The sequence below is a fragment of the Pogona vitticeps genome, chromosome 5, assembly GCF_051106095.1.
Source record: "Pogona vitticeps strain Pit_001003342236 chromosome 5, PviZW2.1, whole genome shotgun sequence".
Classification (NCBI taxonomy): Eukaryota; Metazoa; Chordata; class Lepidosauria; order Squamata; family Agamidae; genus Pogona; species Pogona vitticeps.
Genome location: NC_135787.1, coordinates 176,120,652 through 176,135,588, shown reverse-complemented (window position 1 = coordinate 176,135,588; position 14,937 = coordinate 176,120,652). Strand labels below are relative to the sequence as shown.

The window sequence follows — 14,937 nt, the reverse complement described above, 5'->3', positions numbered from 1 at the left end:
CTTCTACATAGGATTTTAATTCCATTCCAAAGTATTAGCAGTGTAGTGTACTGGTTGAACTCAAACTTGAGAGATCAGGGTTCAAACTCTCTGCCTACGAAAGTCACTGGGTGATCTCAGACCAATCATACTCCCTCAGCCTGATCTGCCCCACATTGCTGATATAGAGAAACTGGGGAGGGAAGCTGTGTGTGCCACTTTGAGATCAATGAAGGAAAGGCAACATACTAATGGAATGCATTAAAGTAATGCATGAAGTGATACAAGCAGATGAGTACAGTAAAGGTAAAAAGATGGCAGTTTAGAAATAGGAGTGTGGTAGAGATGTAAATAAATGAAGCTTCTGAATTTACTATAACACAATTCAAGTTTATTCCATTCATTCTTGCAACACAAACACAGTATCATTTAGCAATCTGATGTTTATGAACCATGATAATGATAAACCAAACTGTGTCAAAATAGTTACATTGTGGAAAAAGATCAAATATCAAAATGCACAAAGAACTACTCTTCTTCCATCACTGGGTAGAAAGATATGATTGAAGTTTTTTTTTTTCCATTTATAAAATATAAGACTGTTCAGTTTGAGATTTTGCATGCAACACTGCAATTGCTTGACTAGGACATTCCACTCTTACCAGCTTCTTCTATCCATCAATTTACCCAGTAAGGGCTGCATTAATGAACAAAAATGAAGTTACAAAAGCAAGGTCTGTACAAAAGGGAGCAGAAAGCTTTAAGACCATAAGCCATTATTTTAAAATGAAAGCTAAAAGGAAAGATATTGGTGCTGGATTGGATTTTTAGATTATTAATTTTGATTACTTCCAAAAAATTCCAATCTGAAAAAAAGAATTTACTTCAAAAGTTATTACTGTCTAAAAGCTAGTATGTGACACTGAGAGTCACAATTTTTCTTTTTTTCTTTGTATAAGTACGATATGACCTCTTAGCATAAAACAATTCAACATTAGTTTGATTTTTTAAATTTCCAGACTAGAAACTAGTAGCTAGATTTTTTTTATTCGGAAATACTTGGAGAGATGATAGATATAAAGATACTTATGACATTGCAGCTATTCTGGTCAAGTGGCCAGAAGATACGTTTACCACAGCTACTCAACAGAATCCACTTCTAGATTCTTCAGGGAAGATGTGCGGAGGAGGTGAGATGATTACATGGTTGTGAGAAAGAGGAGCACGAGAGCAGAGCCCCAAATGCTTGAGCTGAACTGCTAGAATGATTAAAACGATCCTATGCTACATAAGGACTGAAGAAGAAACTGACACAGATATTTGTAATATTCAACTATGAAGCACAGCTAGAATGTCATTTTTTGTTTTGTCTCAAGTAAACTATCCAATCTGACTTAAAAAATTTAGTTTTACAATTAGTCTAAAAATTCAAATTCTTAGTTTATCATTTTCATACCAGCACCTTTTGTGGAGCACACAGAAAGATGAACAAGCAGTCTGTGACTGCCCAGACTGTCATGCAACACACTGTACTTCACTGTAAATCACATTCCTGCACCAATACAGAACAGAGTACATCGTTCCACTTGTAAGAAGCAAATTCTGTTTAGAGAATCAAGTTTGTTCTCATAGCTATGGAATAGCTTATTTTAAGATTAAGGGTATTACTTGTTGGTAAAATACATTTCAAGTCACAACAGAAAATTTGAATTACATGTGGTCTAAGGAGGCTATATTCCTAATTTCTCTTCAGTAACTTCTTAAAATTCTTAAATGTAAATGAAATGCTTTCAAAACTGAAAAAGGTACATTCAAAATAATGAAATGTTTGGACACCAGAGTTACCTGGACAACAGTCAAGACAAAGTACTGCACACCTTGATGCAAAGCCAGTAGATGTTTCACTGTGAAGTTTCTGATTTTATGATACAAACCCTATCCATATTTTTAATAAGAATAACCAAGTTCTATTTGCCCTGGCATCTCCAAATCAAGGTATTAGCATATTACAAAGCCTTATGCATGTATGTCTTTAAAAAAGCTATCCTGAAGAATATTTGTAAAATGAGTTTTATAAACAAACATCCTTGGCTGAGCAGGATATGGAGCATGTCACTGTTTCCCTTAGGAACATTATTATTCATTCTGCTGTACTAGTTTTTCAGATCCAATGCCATGATAGTGGATCAAATCTCATTTTAAAGATGCACACAATGTATGAGAATAATGTAAAAATGAAGCTAGGAAATAGAAAGCTACTGCCTTCTTTAAAAGAATGTTGTTAGTTAAACATGAGAGCAATTTCTTCTTTAGTAATTAGAGTTATCTTGAATTCAAATCATGAAGGGCAAAGCAATCATCCTCAAGCACCAAGAGGACTGGAGCAGTCACTTTGTTCCAGTACATTTTATGATTTGCTGGGTGAGAAAGTTTCATCTGGAAGCCTTTCAAGAGCAACCATTTTCCAGGACTAGGCATTGCGTTTCATCAGGCTGGCTCCCGACTAAATGTCTTAAATGGCGAAATAATACATGATCTCGATCACGTCTCTCAGCAACCCTTGGTGGAAATGCAGCCCTGTCTTTACTGTGTATTCCTCATTAAAACAAATTAGTGCAGCATCCAAATGATTAAATATTGAGATCTTGTAAGCAAAAGCCTTCAGTGCTGCATAATCTACTTAAGGCACAGGGACACAGCTAAAGAGGTGTCCCACAGCCTTGGTTGGTATGTGGTTGAACTGCAGCACTGGACTGATACTGCCATTACAGGTTAGAAAACACAGAACAGGACCATTCCATCTCACAAACTTTCAGTATTGTTTTAGCAGAACAAGGAAAGTTTACAGGCTATATGGGTAGACAACATTCTTCTCCCTTTGCCCAGCAGATTTTGCTGGAAATGGGGAAAGATTGTACTCTGAATAGTGTCCTAAGTAGACATCAATTACTGGGATTTCTACTCTCTTCAAACAGGTTTTCTTCTTTGACAGAGATACCTAACTAGTCTGATTTACTGTGATTTTTTCCTCTCTCTCCAATATTTAGCTGAAGAAGCTGGAAGATACAAAGAGTGATAGACAGGCAGCAGTGTGAGGCCACAGGAGAGACATTAGATCTCAGTCCATCCGTCACTGGAGAAGAGCTTTGATTGCCTGATTGTCAGTGGCTTCAAAGGCAGTTAGTCCATCTGGCCCTCTCACAGTTTTATCAGCACCCTGTAAAAAGATAAGAGCCGTCATTTTAAAGAAAGAGGTGGAAAAACAGGTTGCTCACCTGAAAATGTGTTTCTTCAAGTGGCCATCTGTTGAAATAACACATCAGTCATGGGTTCTTCTGAACTACAGAGGTTTTCAAAATGCTGCTCAGCATCTCATATGTGTCACTGCACATAAACTACAAGGAAAATTATATGTACCAGAAACACTTTCTGATGTATTGATATGTTTGTGGTTATGTACTGAAACTGAGTATTTTAAACAATTTACTGTGATTAGGTTACTTTATTACTTGTATAATTAATTCAGCTAGAATGCACTAGCTTGATATGGCATTGTGTGTTTAAAATGAGCTTACAAAGAGATAATTTCCAAATAATTTGGAATGAAAAAGATGGGTTTTAAACAATTCCATAGTTTGTGTTGTATATCAAGTCATAGTATACCCTAATTTGTGAAACTTTGTTTCTCTCTAGAGTGGTGCCTCGCATTATGATTGCCCCGCATTACAATGAAGTTTTTGCGATCGCAAAATGATGATCTAAATGGGCTTGTTCCACTTTGCGATGATTGGTTCCCTGCTTCAGGAACCGATTCTTCGCAAAACAACCATTTTTCTAAGGCTGATCTGCGGTTTCAAAATGGCCTCCGGGTTTCAAAATGGCCTCCCCGCTGTTTTCTGGGATGGATTCCTCACAAGACAGCCACCGAAAATGGCTGCCCTATGGAGGATCTTCGCTGGACGGTGAGTTTCCAGCCCCCTGGAACGCATTGAAGGGTTTTCAATGCGTTTCAATGGGCTTTTTATTTTCGCATTAAGATGTTTTCGTTCTACAGCGATTTCGCTGGAATGAATTAACATAGTAATGTGAGGCACTACTGTACTATACATGCACATCTGCACTGCAGGGGCAGATAACAACTGACAGTTCTCGGAGTCTCACATTTAATTAAATGACACAATTATAGTTGCTTTTAGACTCGGTTGTAGTTATCTGAAGATGACCAAACTCCATGTATACCAAATTTAACAGTTATTCTTAAAATGGGCTGTCTACTTGCCTGCTTTCCTAATAGATAACCACACCTATATTCCCCATTCTCAAGTCTTCTGTGCTTTGATAAAACTTTATGAAACACAACGTTACTATGCATCTTGCGTGGGCTAGAGCCCGTTTTGTACAGATATCTCAAAAGCCAAAGTATTGTGGTGCTGAAGGCACATAACAAAGAAATTAAAATGGAATCTAGACAACACTGACTACTACGCCCACAAGTGACCTTCTAGAGCTCTTTATAAAATCAGAATTGCATAGCATTCCCTCTACGCCCACATGCAGATAGCCAAAATGCTTGAAAAGCTTAAGTTTTTCAGGAGTTACCAATGGCTTGATTCATTCATTTCAGAGGCTGCCAACCAGACAGAATTGCAAGTTTTAGAATTCCAAACACATACTAGTTATATACGAAAGGGTACAACCACCATTACTCCAGAAGTAATAATACTAAAACTATATTGAAGCTGGAGGGAGTAGGGTTGCCTATAAAGTCACATAATTTCAGACAAATTACATTTCTATTTTTTTAACAGGGTTGGTGAATAAAACGAAAAAGGCATGGTAACTCCTTTAATTGATATAGTATAGCCTGGTAAAGTTGCCTTTATCCTTTAACATAGGTGGTCAACTTTCCATTGGTTCACCTGTGTTTGTGTATTAAGGTGTCAGCCAGCTCTGAAGCACCACATGCATGTCCCAAGGAGACATAATGACTTTCTATCAAAATCATGGCTGTAATAGACTACAGCCAATCATTATGATTAGTGTGTCAGAAGCATCAAGCAGCACTCCATCATCTACAGTCTAAACACTTGAAGCTTTCCCAAGTACACTTTATTTGTTGGTAAAATAATAAATCAATTTCAGCTTGTCATTTTCTACATTTTAGAGTAACAGTATTTGAGGAAAGTGGCAGGAAAAGAGAGCACAAATGCAACAAAAGAAAGCAAACAACCTCTGGATTAAGTACTCAGGAATTACTTGCAAAAAGGCACTAAACCAAAAGGAACAGGTATATATATTATAGTGGCTTTAATATTTAGCTTAAACAGTAGCCTCACATTATACTATGAAGCCTATATAGAATTTCTAATTTAGTACATGGTATGTAAATATGTATCTCAATCACCGGTCAATACATTTTTCTTATTTAGTCCAGTTTTGCTCAGATATATGGAAATCTTTTTTAAGCCTCCAGGAATTGTACTTAAAATTAATTTTAACAACTTCTCATTTGAATGTGCTTTCAATTTTAGCTGAAAAATATAAAATTTTATATCTTGTAAGACCACACAAGGGGGTACTCCACATGAACAACAACTCTGAAAAATGAATTTTATTAACGTATTAACCTATTTGAAACTTAATTGATTATCTGAAAATATCTACATAGGAAGCACTAGCCCAGGCTAAAAATATTCTGAACCTTCTCTGTCTTTTGCTACTCATTCCACTATATTTAATATGGTGCTGGTGAAGCTCATATAAAACCAAATCACCTTCCAAACCTTTCAAAGTAAAAAAATGTTACAAGCAGTTCTAAAATCTTTAGCACTTTGAAGGCCAATGATAAAATTCTTCACCTAATTCTACAGGTTTGAAATTTCAATTTAACTTTGGATTTAATTTTATTTATTTATTTTATTTTATTTATATCCCGCCTATCTTGTCGGTTAAGACCACTCTAGGCAGCTTACAGCATAAAAATACACAATACATATCAACGAGATGGGGCAAACAGTGGGGAGAGGAGGAAAAGAAAACATTAATAATTGACTGGAGGGAAGGCCTGCCGAAACATCCATGTTTTTAATTGATTTTTAAAGATACCCAGCGAGGGAGCCACACAAATCTCCGGAGGTAGGTTGTTCCAGAGGCGAGGAGCCACCGCCAAGAAAGCCCGATTTCTTATCTTTTCCTTCTGGGCCTCCCTCGGCGTTAGGCTCATCAGCCTCACCTCCAGACTCGCATGAGTGACACGGGTAGATCTTGATGGGAGTAGGTGTTCCGCCAAGTATCGAGGCCCTAAACCGTTTAGGGCTTTGTACGTAAGCATCAACACTTTGAAGTCGATGCGGAACCGGAATGGCAGCCAATGCAGTGTGGCCAGAGTGGGTGAGATGTGTTGGTATTTTTTCACTCCACTAAGAAGTAGTAGTAGTAGTAGTAGTAGTAGTAGTAGTAGTAATTTATTGTCATTGTAAGTATATACACAGTATACCCATACAATGAAATTCACAAGTAGTCTGGCTGCTGCATTCTGCACCACCTGGAGTTTCCACAACAGCCTTAAAGGCAGCCCCACGTAGAGCGCATTACAGTGGTCTAATCTTGAGATTACGAGTGCATGCACCAAGGCAGTGGGCGCCCCAACATCGAGATAGGACCGCAGCTGGGCTATCCGCTGAAGATGAAAAAAGGTGGTACGGACCACCGACGCCACCTGAATTTCCATAGTGAGCGCCAGGTCCAGATAGATCCCCAAGCTGCGGACCCCATCCTTGGCGGGAAGAGTCACCCCCCAAAAGAGAGGGAGTTTCCCAGGCCCCCAACTGTGGGGGCGCCCTCCCTCAGTACCTCTGGTCTTGTCCGGGTTCAGCCTCAGCCCGCTTTCCTGCATCCATTGCAGTACAGTCCCCAGGCAGCGCTGAAGGGACAGAACGGCATCTCCTGCGGTTGGTGAAAAAGGAGATGTAGAGCTGAGTGTCATCAATGTACTGATGACATAATGCTCCACAACCCCCTGATGACCCCACCCAGCGGTCTCATATAGATGTTGAACAGCATTGGGGAGATGATCGACCCCTGTGGGACCCCACAATTGAGACTCCATGGGGCCGAAAAACTCTCCCCAAGCTGTAAGTTTGCAAAAATTTTTAAAAAATTATGACACACATGATTTTAGTTCAAAATGTAGTGTCACAATATGTTCCTATCCAAAGTAGCTTAACTGTTATATCCGAGCTTTCAAAATAAAAAGCAAGAAAGCATGCTGCTTATATACCACCCCATAGCACTTCAAGCACTCTCTGGGTGGTTTACAAGTTACCGTATTTTTCGTTCCATAAGACGCACCTTTCCATAAGACGCACCAATTTTTTAGGAGAAGAAAACAGGAAAATATAATCTGTTTTCTTCGCTCCATAAGACGCACAGACTTTCCACCCCCCTGTTTTGTGGGGAAAAAGTGTGTCTTATGGTGCGAAAAATACGGTAATTATACAAGCTACATATCCCGCCCAACAAACTGGGTCCTCATTTTACTGACCTCAGAAGGATAGAAGGCTGAGCCAACCTTAAGCTGGCTACCCGGGATTGAATCCTGGATTATGAGCACAGGTTTGGCTGCAGTACAGCATTTACCCACTGCATGACAAGGCTCTTCAGTATGTCTATTTTCCACAGTTTGAGAAAACTGGAGTCATCATATAGAGGACTGGTTCTTAACCTTGGGTTACTCAGGAGTTTTGGACTGCAACTCCCAGAAGCCTTCACCACCAACTGTGCTGGCTAGGGTTTCTGGGAATTGCAGTTCAAAAACATCCGAGTAACAAAGGTTAAGAACCACTGATATAGAGCACTGGTTCTTAACCTTGGGTTACTCAGGAGTTTTGGACTGCAACTCCCAGAAGCCTTCACCATGAGCTGTCCTGACTGGGGTTTCTGGGAGTTGCAGTTCAAAAGCATCCGAGTAACAAAGGTTAAGAACCACTGATATAGAGAATTCCATGTAAATGTCTTTGCACCTCAGAAGACAAGAGTTCTGGGATCTGTGCTTTAATTTATTTACAGCAAAATATTTTTCTCTCCAGTCAAAACAAGCCTAATTCTAATACAGAGGCCTTATTTAAACTAAGTGATACCGCTACACAACACCCACTATTTTTATATAAAGAGAATGTAAAGAACCAAATTAAACAAACAACCCTTGGCTTCAAATATCCACTTAACCAGTTAATCCAGAAGTTAAACCCTCAGTTATAGCACCTATACACGTCAATGATTAAAGTGACAATGAATTTCCTGCCACAAATAAGTCATTACGGTAGAAACTAATGAACTTGTTTTGTGACAGATCAAACTATGCTTCTATTCTAAGGGGGAGAGGGGAAGAAAAATGCTTCTATTCTAAGGGGGAGAGGGGAAAAAAAAGGTTAATTTGATTTCCTTAAGGGTTCGCACTAGTCAAAAAAAGAAAGCCTGTACAAGCTGCTAAACCAGGTGTGCTTGAAACATGCTACTTTTGCTCAACAACTGAGCACATCCTTTGCAGATGAAGAGGGTCACAGTAAAGGAGCTAATAAATATGTCCTCTCAAGTATGTCAGGTAGCAGCATAGGGAAATATCTGCCCAAGACCTTGAAGAAAGACACACATAATAAATTGGTGTAACACAGAATATTGGTCTGACAGCTTTAGCATTTCACAGATTTTAAAACAAGTCCTCAAGATGCAAATGTTGCAAAATTCAGGACTCTCACTTTCTCATACATCTTTGGGCATGTTGAAAATGGCTCCCCCCTCAAACTCTATCAAAGTAACTGCACAGGGAGTTTTATGACATGGTAGCCTGGACAATGGTTATCTGGGGGCAAGGGCTCGCAAGACTAGGTCTTATCAAAATTGAAATTCTCATTATATAAGTGCCAGGCTGAGATTTGAATAAACATTTTTAAATGCTTCCCTCCTTTTGTCCCTCATCTTTCTAAAACTGGTAAGCAACAAGGAAGGTCTTCAATTTTTATTTTTGTACAGGACCCACTACACAATAGATCCTTTTATAATGCCATCATGGTAAAATTTAAAGCAGGGTGCCATTTGTTAGGCTGAGTGTCAATATCCTACTACCAAGCAAATTTACAATGCTCACCTTTGACAGGAGTAACTTCACACAAGAGACATGGCCTTCATAAACTGCTGAAAGGAGTGGAGTGATACTGTGTTTGTCTGGAGCCTATATAAAGGAGAAAAGAAATTGAATAGTATAAAGTTTACTTAGTGTATACCAATCATGGAACATTTATAATAACTTAATTATAATACTTCAAAAAGACTTGAAAATTGGTGGTAAAAAGAAGTGAGTGAAGGTTTCCTTATCCTTGGTGATGCCGAAATCTCATTTTTGGGAAGGGCCCCCCTACCAAAAAGGATATGGTTGCATACAACAGTTATAAAGAATCAGCTGCAATACTGTTAAACACAATTATCAGCAGAACTGTCTTATTTCTGTAAAAGCATTTTGCCAAACCTGTGCTCACTGAAAACACCATTAAAGGGCCAAGACATTTGCAAGAGAAGATCAAGAGGAAGGAGGTAGTGATGATACCTGACCTATAATGTTTCAGTTTCCCCTTGCAGACACTTTCTCCACACAGTTTTTCTAGGTTTCATTCTCATTTTGCTCCTTCATGGATTGCTGCCTTGTCGTGGCGAAGGGGCTTGAGTAACTCAGAGAAGCTATGGGCTATGCCGTGCAGGGACACCCAAGACGGACAGGACATAGTGGAGAGTTCCGACTAAACGCAATCCACCTGGAGTAGGAAATGGCAAGCCACTCCAGTATCTTTGCCAAGAACGCCCCATGATCAGAAACAAAAGGCTAAAAGATATGACGCTGGAAGATGGGCCCCTCAGGTCGGAAGGCGTCCAACATGCTACTGAGGAAGAGTGGAGGACAAGTACAAGTAGCTCCAGAGCTAATGAAGTGGTTGGGCCAAAGCCGAAAGGACGCTCAGCTGTGGACGTGCCTGGAAGTGAAAGGAAAATCCAATGCTGCAAAGAAAAATACTGCATAGGAACCTGGAATGTAAGATCTATGAACGTTGGGAAGCTGGAGGTGGTCAAACAGGAGATGGCAAGAATAAACATCGACATCCTGGGCATCAGTGAACTAAAATGGACAGGAATGGGCGAATTCAGCTCAGATGATTATCATATCTACTATTGTGGGCAAGAATCCCGTAGAAGGAATGGAGTAGCCCTCATAGTCAACAAAAGAGTGGGAAAAGCTGTAATGGGATACAATCTCAAAAATGATAGAATGATGTCAATACGAATCCAAGGCAGACCATTCAACATCACAATAATCCAAGTTTACGCACCAACCAGCATTGCTGAGGAGACTGAAATTGAACAATTCTATGAAGATTTACAACACCTTCTAGAACTGACACCAAAGAAAGATGTTCTTCTCATTCTAGGGGACTGGAATGCTAAAGTAGGGAGCCAAGAGATAAAAGGAACAACAGGGAAGTTTGGCCTTGGAGTTCAGAACGAAGCAGGACAAAGGCTAATAGAGTTTTGTCAAGAGAATAAGCTGGTCATCACAAACACTCTTTTCCAACAACACAAGAGGCGACTCTATACATGGAAATCACCAGATGGGCAATATCGAAATCAGATTGATTATATTCTCTGCAGCCAAAGATGGAGAAGCTCTATACAGTCAGCAAAAACAAGACCTGGAGCTGACTGTGGTTCTGATCATCAGCTTCTCATAGCAAAATTCAAGCTTAGACTGAAGAGATTAGGAAAAACCACTGGGCCACTCAGGTATAATCTAAACCAAATCCCTTATGAATACACAGTGGAAGTAAAGAACAGATTTAAGGAACTAGATTTGGTGGACAGAGTGCCTGAAGAACTTTGGATAGAGGCTCGTAACATTGTCCAGGAGGCAGCAACGAAAACCATCCCAAAGAAAAGGAAATGCAAGAAAGCAAAGTGGCTGTCCAACGAGGCCTTAGAAATAGCAGAGAGGAGAAGGGAAGCAAAATGCAAGGGAGATAGGGAAAGTTACAGAAACTTGAATGCAGACTTCCAAAGAATAGCAAGGAGAGACAAGAGGGCCTTCTTAAATGAACAATGCAAAGAAATAGAGGAAGATAACAGAAAAGGAAAGACCAGAGATCTGTTCAGGAAAATTGGACATATTAGAGGAACATTTTGCGCAAAGATGAACATGATAAAAGACAAAAATGGGAGGGACCTAACAGAAGCAGAAGACGTCAAGAAGAGGTGGCAAGAATACACAGAGGAATTATATCAGAAAGATTTGGATATCCCGGACAACCCAGACAATGTAGTTGCTGACCTTGAGCCAGACATCCTGGAGAGCGAAGTCAAGTGGGCCTTAGAAAGCCTGGCTAACAACAAGGCCAGTGGAGGTGATGGCATTCCAGTTGAACTATTTAAAATCTTGAAAGATGATGCGGTTAAGGTGCTACATTCAATATGCCAGCAAGTTTGGAAAACTCAACAGTGGCCAGAGGATTGGAAAAGATCAGTCTACATCCCAATCCCAAAGAAAGGCAGTGCCAAAGAATGCTCCAACTACCGTACAATTGCACTCATTTCACACGCTAGCAAGGTTATGCTCAAAATCCTCCAAGGTAGGCTTCAGCAGTATGTGGACCGAGAACTCCCAGAAGTACAAGCTGGATTCCGAAGAGGCAGAGGAACTCGAGACCAAATTGCTAACTTGCGCTGGATTATGGAGAAAGCCAGAGAGTTCCAGAAAAATATCTACTTCTGCTTCATTGACTATGCGAAAGCCTTTGACTGTGTGGACCACAGCAAACTATGGCAAGTTCTTAAAGAAATGGGAGTGCCTGACCACTTTATCTGTCTCCTGAGAAACCTATATGTGGGACAGGAAGCAACAGTTAGAACTGGTCATGGAACAACTGAGTGGTTCAAAATTGGGAAAGGAGTACGGCAAGGCTGTATATTGTCCCCCAGCTTATTTAACTTATATGCAGAATACATCATGCGGAAGGCTGGACTGGAAGAAACCCAAGCCGGAATTAAGATTGCCGGAAGAAATATCAACAACCTCCGATATGCAGATGATACCACTCTGATGGCAGAAAGTGAGGAGGAATTAAAGAACCTTGTAATGAGAGTGAAAGAGGAGAGTGCAAAAAACGGTCTGAAACTCAACATCAAAAAAACTAAGATCATGGCCACTGGTCCCATCACCTCCTGGGAAATAGAAGGGGAAGATATGGAGGCAGTGTCAAATTTTATCTTCCTGGGCTCCATGATCACTGCAGATGGAGACAGCAGCCCTGAAATTAAAAGGCGCCTTCTTCTTGGGAGGAAAGCGATGACAAATCTTGACAGCATCTTGAAAAGCAGAGACATCACCTTGCCAACAAAAGTCCGAATAGTCAAAGCTATGGTTTTTCCTGTCATGATGTATGGAAGTGAGAGCTGGACGATAAAGAAAGCAGACCGCCGAAGAATTGATGCCTTTGAATTGTGGTGCTGGAGGAGGCTCTTGAGAATCCCCTGGACTGCAAGGAGAACAAACCTATCCGTTCTAAAGGAAATCAACCCTGAATGCTCACTTGAAGGACAGATCCTGAAGCTGAGGCTCCAGTACTTTGGCCATCTCATGAGAAGAAAAGAGTCCTTGGAAAAAACCTTGATGTTAGGAAGGTGTGATGGCAAGAGGAGAAGGGGACGACCGAGGATGAGATGGCTGGACAGTGTCTGCGAAGCAACCAACATGAACCTGACACAACTCCGGGAGGCAGTAGAAGACAGGAGGGCCTGGCGTGCTCTGGTCCATGGGGTCACGAAGAGTCGGACACGACTAAACGACTAAACAGATTCTCATTTTGGACCCAGGCTTGGGAAAAGTGATTTTAAACAATGGGATTGGGGCATGGACATTAGCAAGGAAGATTCAAAAGACGGGGAAATATCAAACACACCCTGCCAACTCTCTATAAATACTGACTTCCCCTCTTGTAAATAAGGAAAAGTGGAAACCTTGTACAGTGGTGCCTCGCATAGCGACAATAATCGGTGCAGCAAAAATCGCTGCAAAGCGATTTTGTCACTATGCAATATTAAAAAGCCCATAGGAATGCATTGAAACCAATTCAATGCGTCCCTATGGGCTTCAGACTCACCTTTAAGCGAAAATCCTCCATACGGCGGCCATTTTCGCTGCCCGGTAAGCGAGGAATCTGTCCCAGAAAACAGCGGACAGCCATTTTTTTTACCTGGTGGCCATTTTAGAACCGCTGATCAGCTGTTAAAAATCATCGCTTTGCAATGATCGGTAAGCAAAACAGGGTACCAATCGTCGCAAAGCGATTTTTCCCATTCAAAACATCGCAATGCAATCGCAAACAGTTAATCGCTATGCGATTTTGTTGTTAAACAGGGCGCCCGTTAAGCGAGGCACAACTGTATCTGCTTTGTATCATCCAACCTCAAGATTTTTAAAATAAAGGTACTCCAAATGAGGGGTCCCCAACCCCTGGTCTGTGGCGGTCCATGGGCTTCCTTGAACTGGGCCGCGGACATGGCTCTCCACCCCCACATGCACACACAGTGGGCGTGTTGCACTTGCAGGTGGGTATGTCGGGCTTGCAGGCCCAGCCACGAGCCCAACACGCCCATCCATGAGCTCAGGGGTGCCCCCGCCCCCAGAGCCCACATCCCTCCAACCAGTCCATGGTCCCCGTGGTTGAGGACTGCTTCCAAATGACTTTGGACCTTATTTCTTGTTCTAAAAACTGTAGTGACAAGAACAAAGAATAATATCTTAGACTCTATTTCCACTTCCAATTTGTCCCTTAAATTGTGTGCCCACATTCCATTCTAAAAAGCTACATAAGTTCTTAATGTTTCTGAAATACTAAAATAATATCAAGCATTAGCACTAGAATTGATGATGAAAAATAGGACATGAACTGGTAGATTTTAATTTAAAAAACCCAGATACATTCTATAAACAGTACTTTCCAATAATTGCAACAGTAATTGTAAACATGAATTTTACAGCAGGATTCTAATAAAGAGATGTATTATTTCACATTTCTGACAGTGCCTTATATTACAAACTGCTAAAGAAAGACAAACTCATCAAATACTTGATCCATCAAGATTATTAATTGACAATTAAAAGAGTTAATTAGTTAAAAGCTAGAGACAGAACAGTTCCTCAAAGTACAGAATATAGTAGCAGTAACAACACTGTTGTTTACTCACTCGTTCCATTAGCTCCTTTACTGTGTTGCTTCAAAACATATATAAAAGTTATATAAACAGTGGCAACACTGGGCCAAAATAAATTAATGTGCACACCAAGGGCAACCATGTGACTGCAACATCATATTGCTTTCTAAAACACTATCATTTGTCTCCAGCCAAAGAGAGAAATTTATTTCCAAGCTTCATTGATTTTAATCAACATACATTAATATCAGCTCCTTTTAGTAGAAGGAACTCCAGGATCTCAAGCTGTCCACAATCTGCTGCGTAGTGAAGAGGTTTTCTTCCACCTTCCAGGGTCCGATTAACATCTTCACCCTTCAACATTAAGAAATGTTATTTTATAGTAGTCTTTTTTGAATATTACAATATTTAACACAAACAGTGATCAAGTGACAGTCAGATAAGACAGAATCCAAAATTCTAAGAGGAATTCCATGTTGTATAATTTCTCCCCCTGCACATAAACCATATTCTGAAAGAACACAGGGACTAAAGAGAAAAGGAACCCATCCTCCCTATTCTGCTAATGGAACCAGTTTTGTCAGCAGAACAGATTAACTGGACTCCACCGTAAGTCATTACTCAAGCATATTAGAAAAACACAACCAATAACAAAACAGTGTAGTCTTTCTACAGGCTACAGCAATATACAGAAAACTGCCTGCAAAG

The 14,937-nt window shown here is 40.3% G+C and overlaps 1 protein-coding gene across 1 annotated transcript in view; it reads right to left on the bottom strand.

The window, feature by feature from the left end:
- Positions 1–348: 348 nt before the first annotated feature.
- The window catches only part of MTPN (myotrophin), a 28,294-nt gene continuing 13,705 nt past the window's right edge, over positions 349–14,937 (bottom strand). Inside the window, exons 2-4 of the mRNA XM_020792184.3 lie at positions 14,470–14,583; positions 9,125–9,208; positions 349–3,196 (exon numbers count right to left, since the gene is read on the bottom strand). Coding sequence (XP_020647843.1) covers positions 3,110–3,196; positions 9,125–9,208; positions 14,470–14,583 — 285 coding nt within the window. The 3' untranslated portion in view covers positions 349–3,109. The remainder of the gene's footprint in view (positions 3,197–9,124; positions 9,209–14,469; positions 14,584–14,937) is intronic.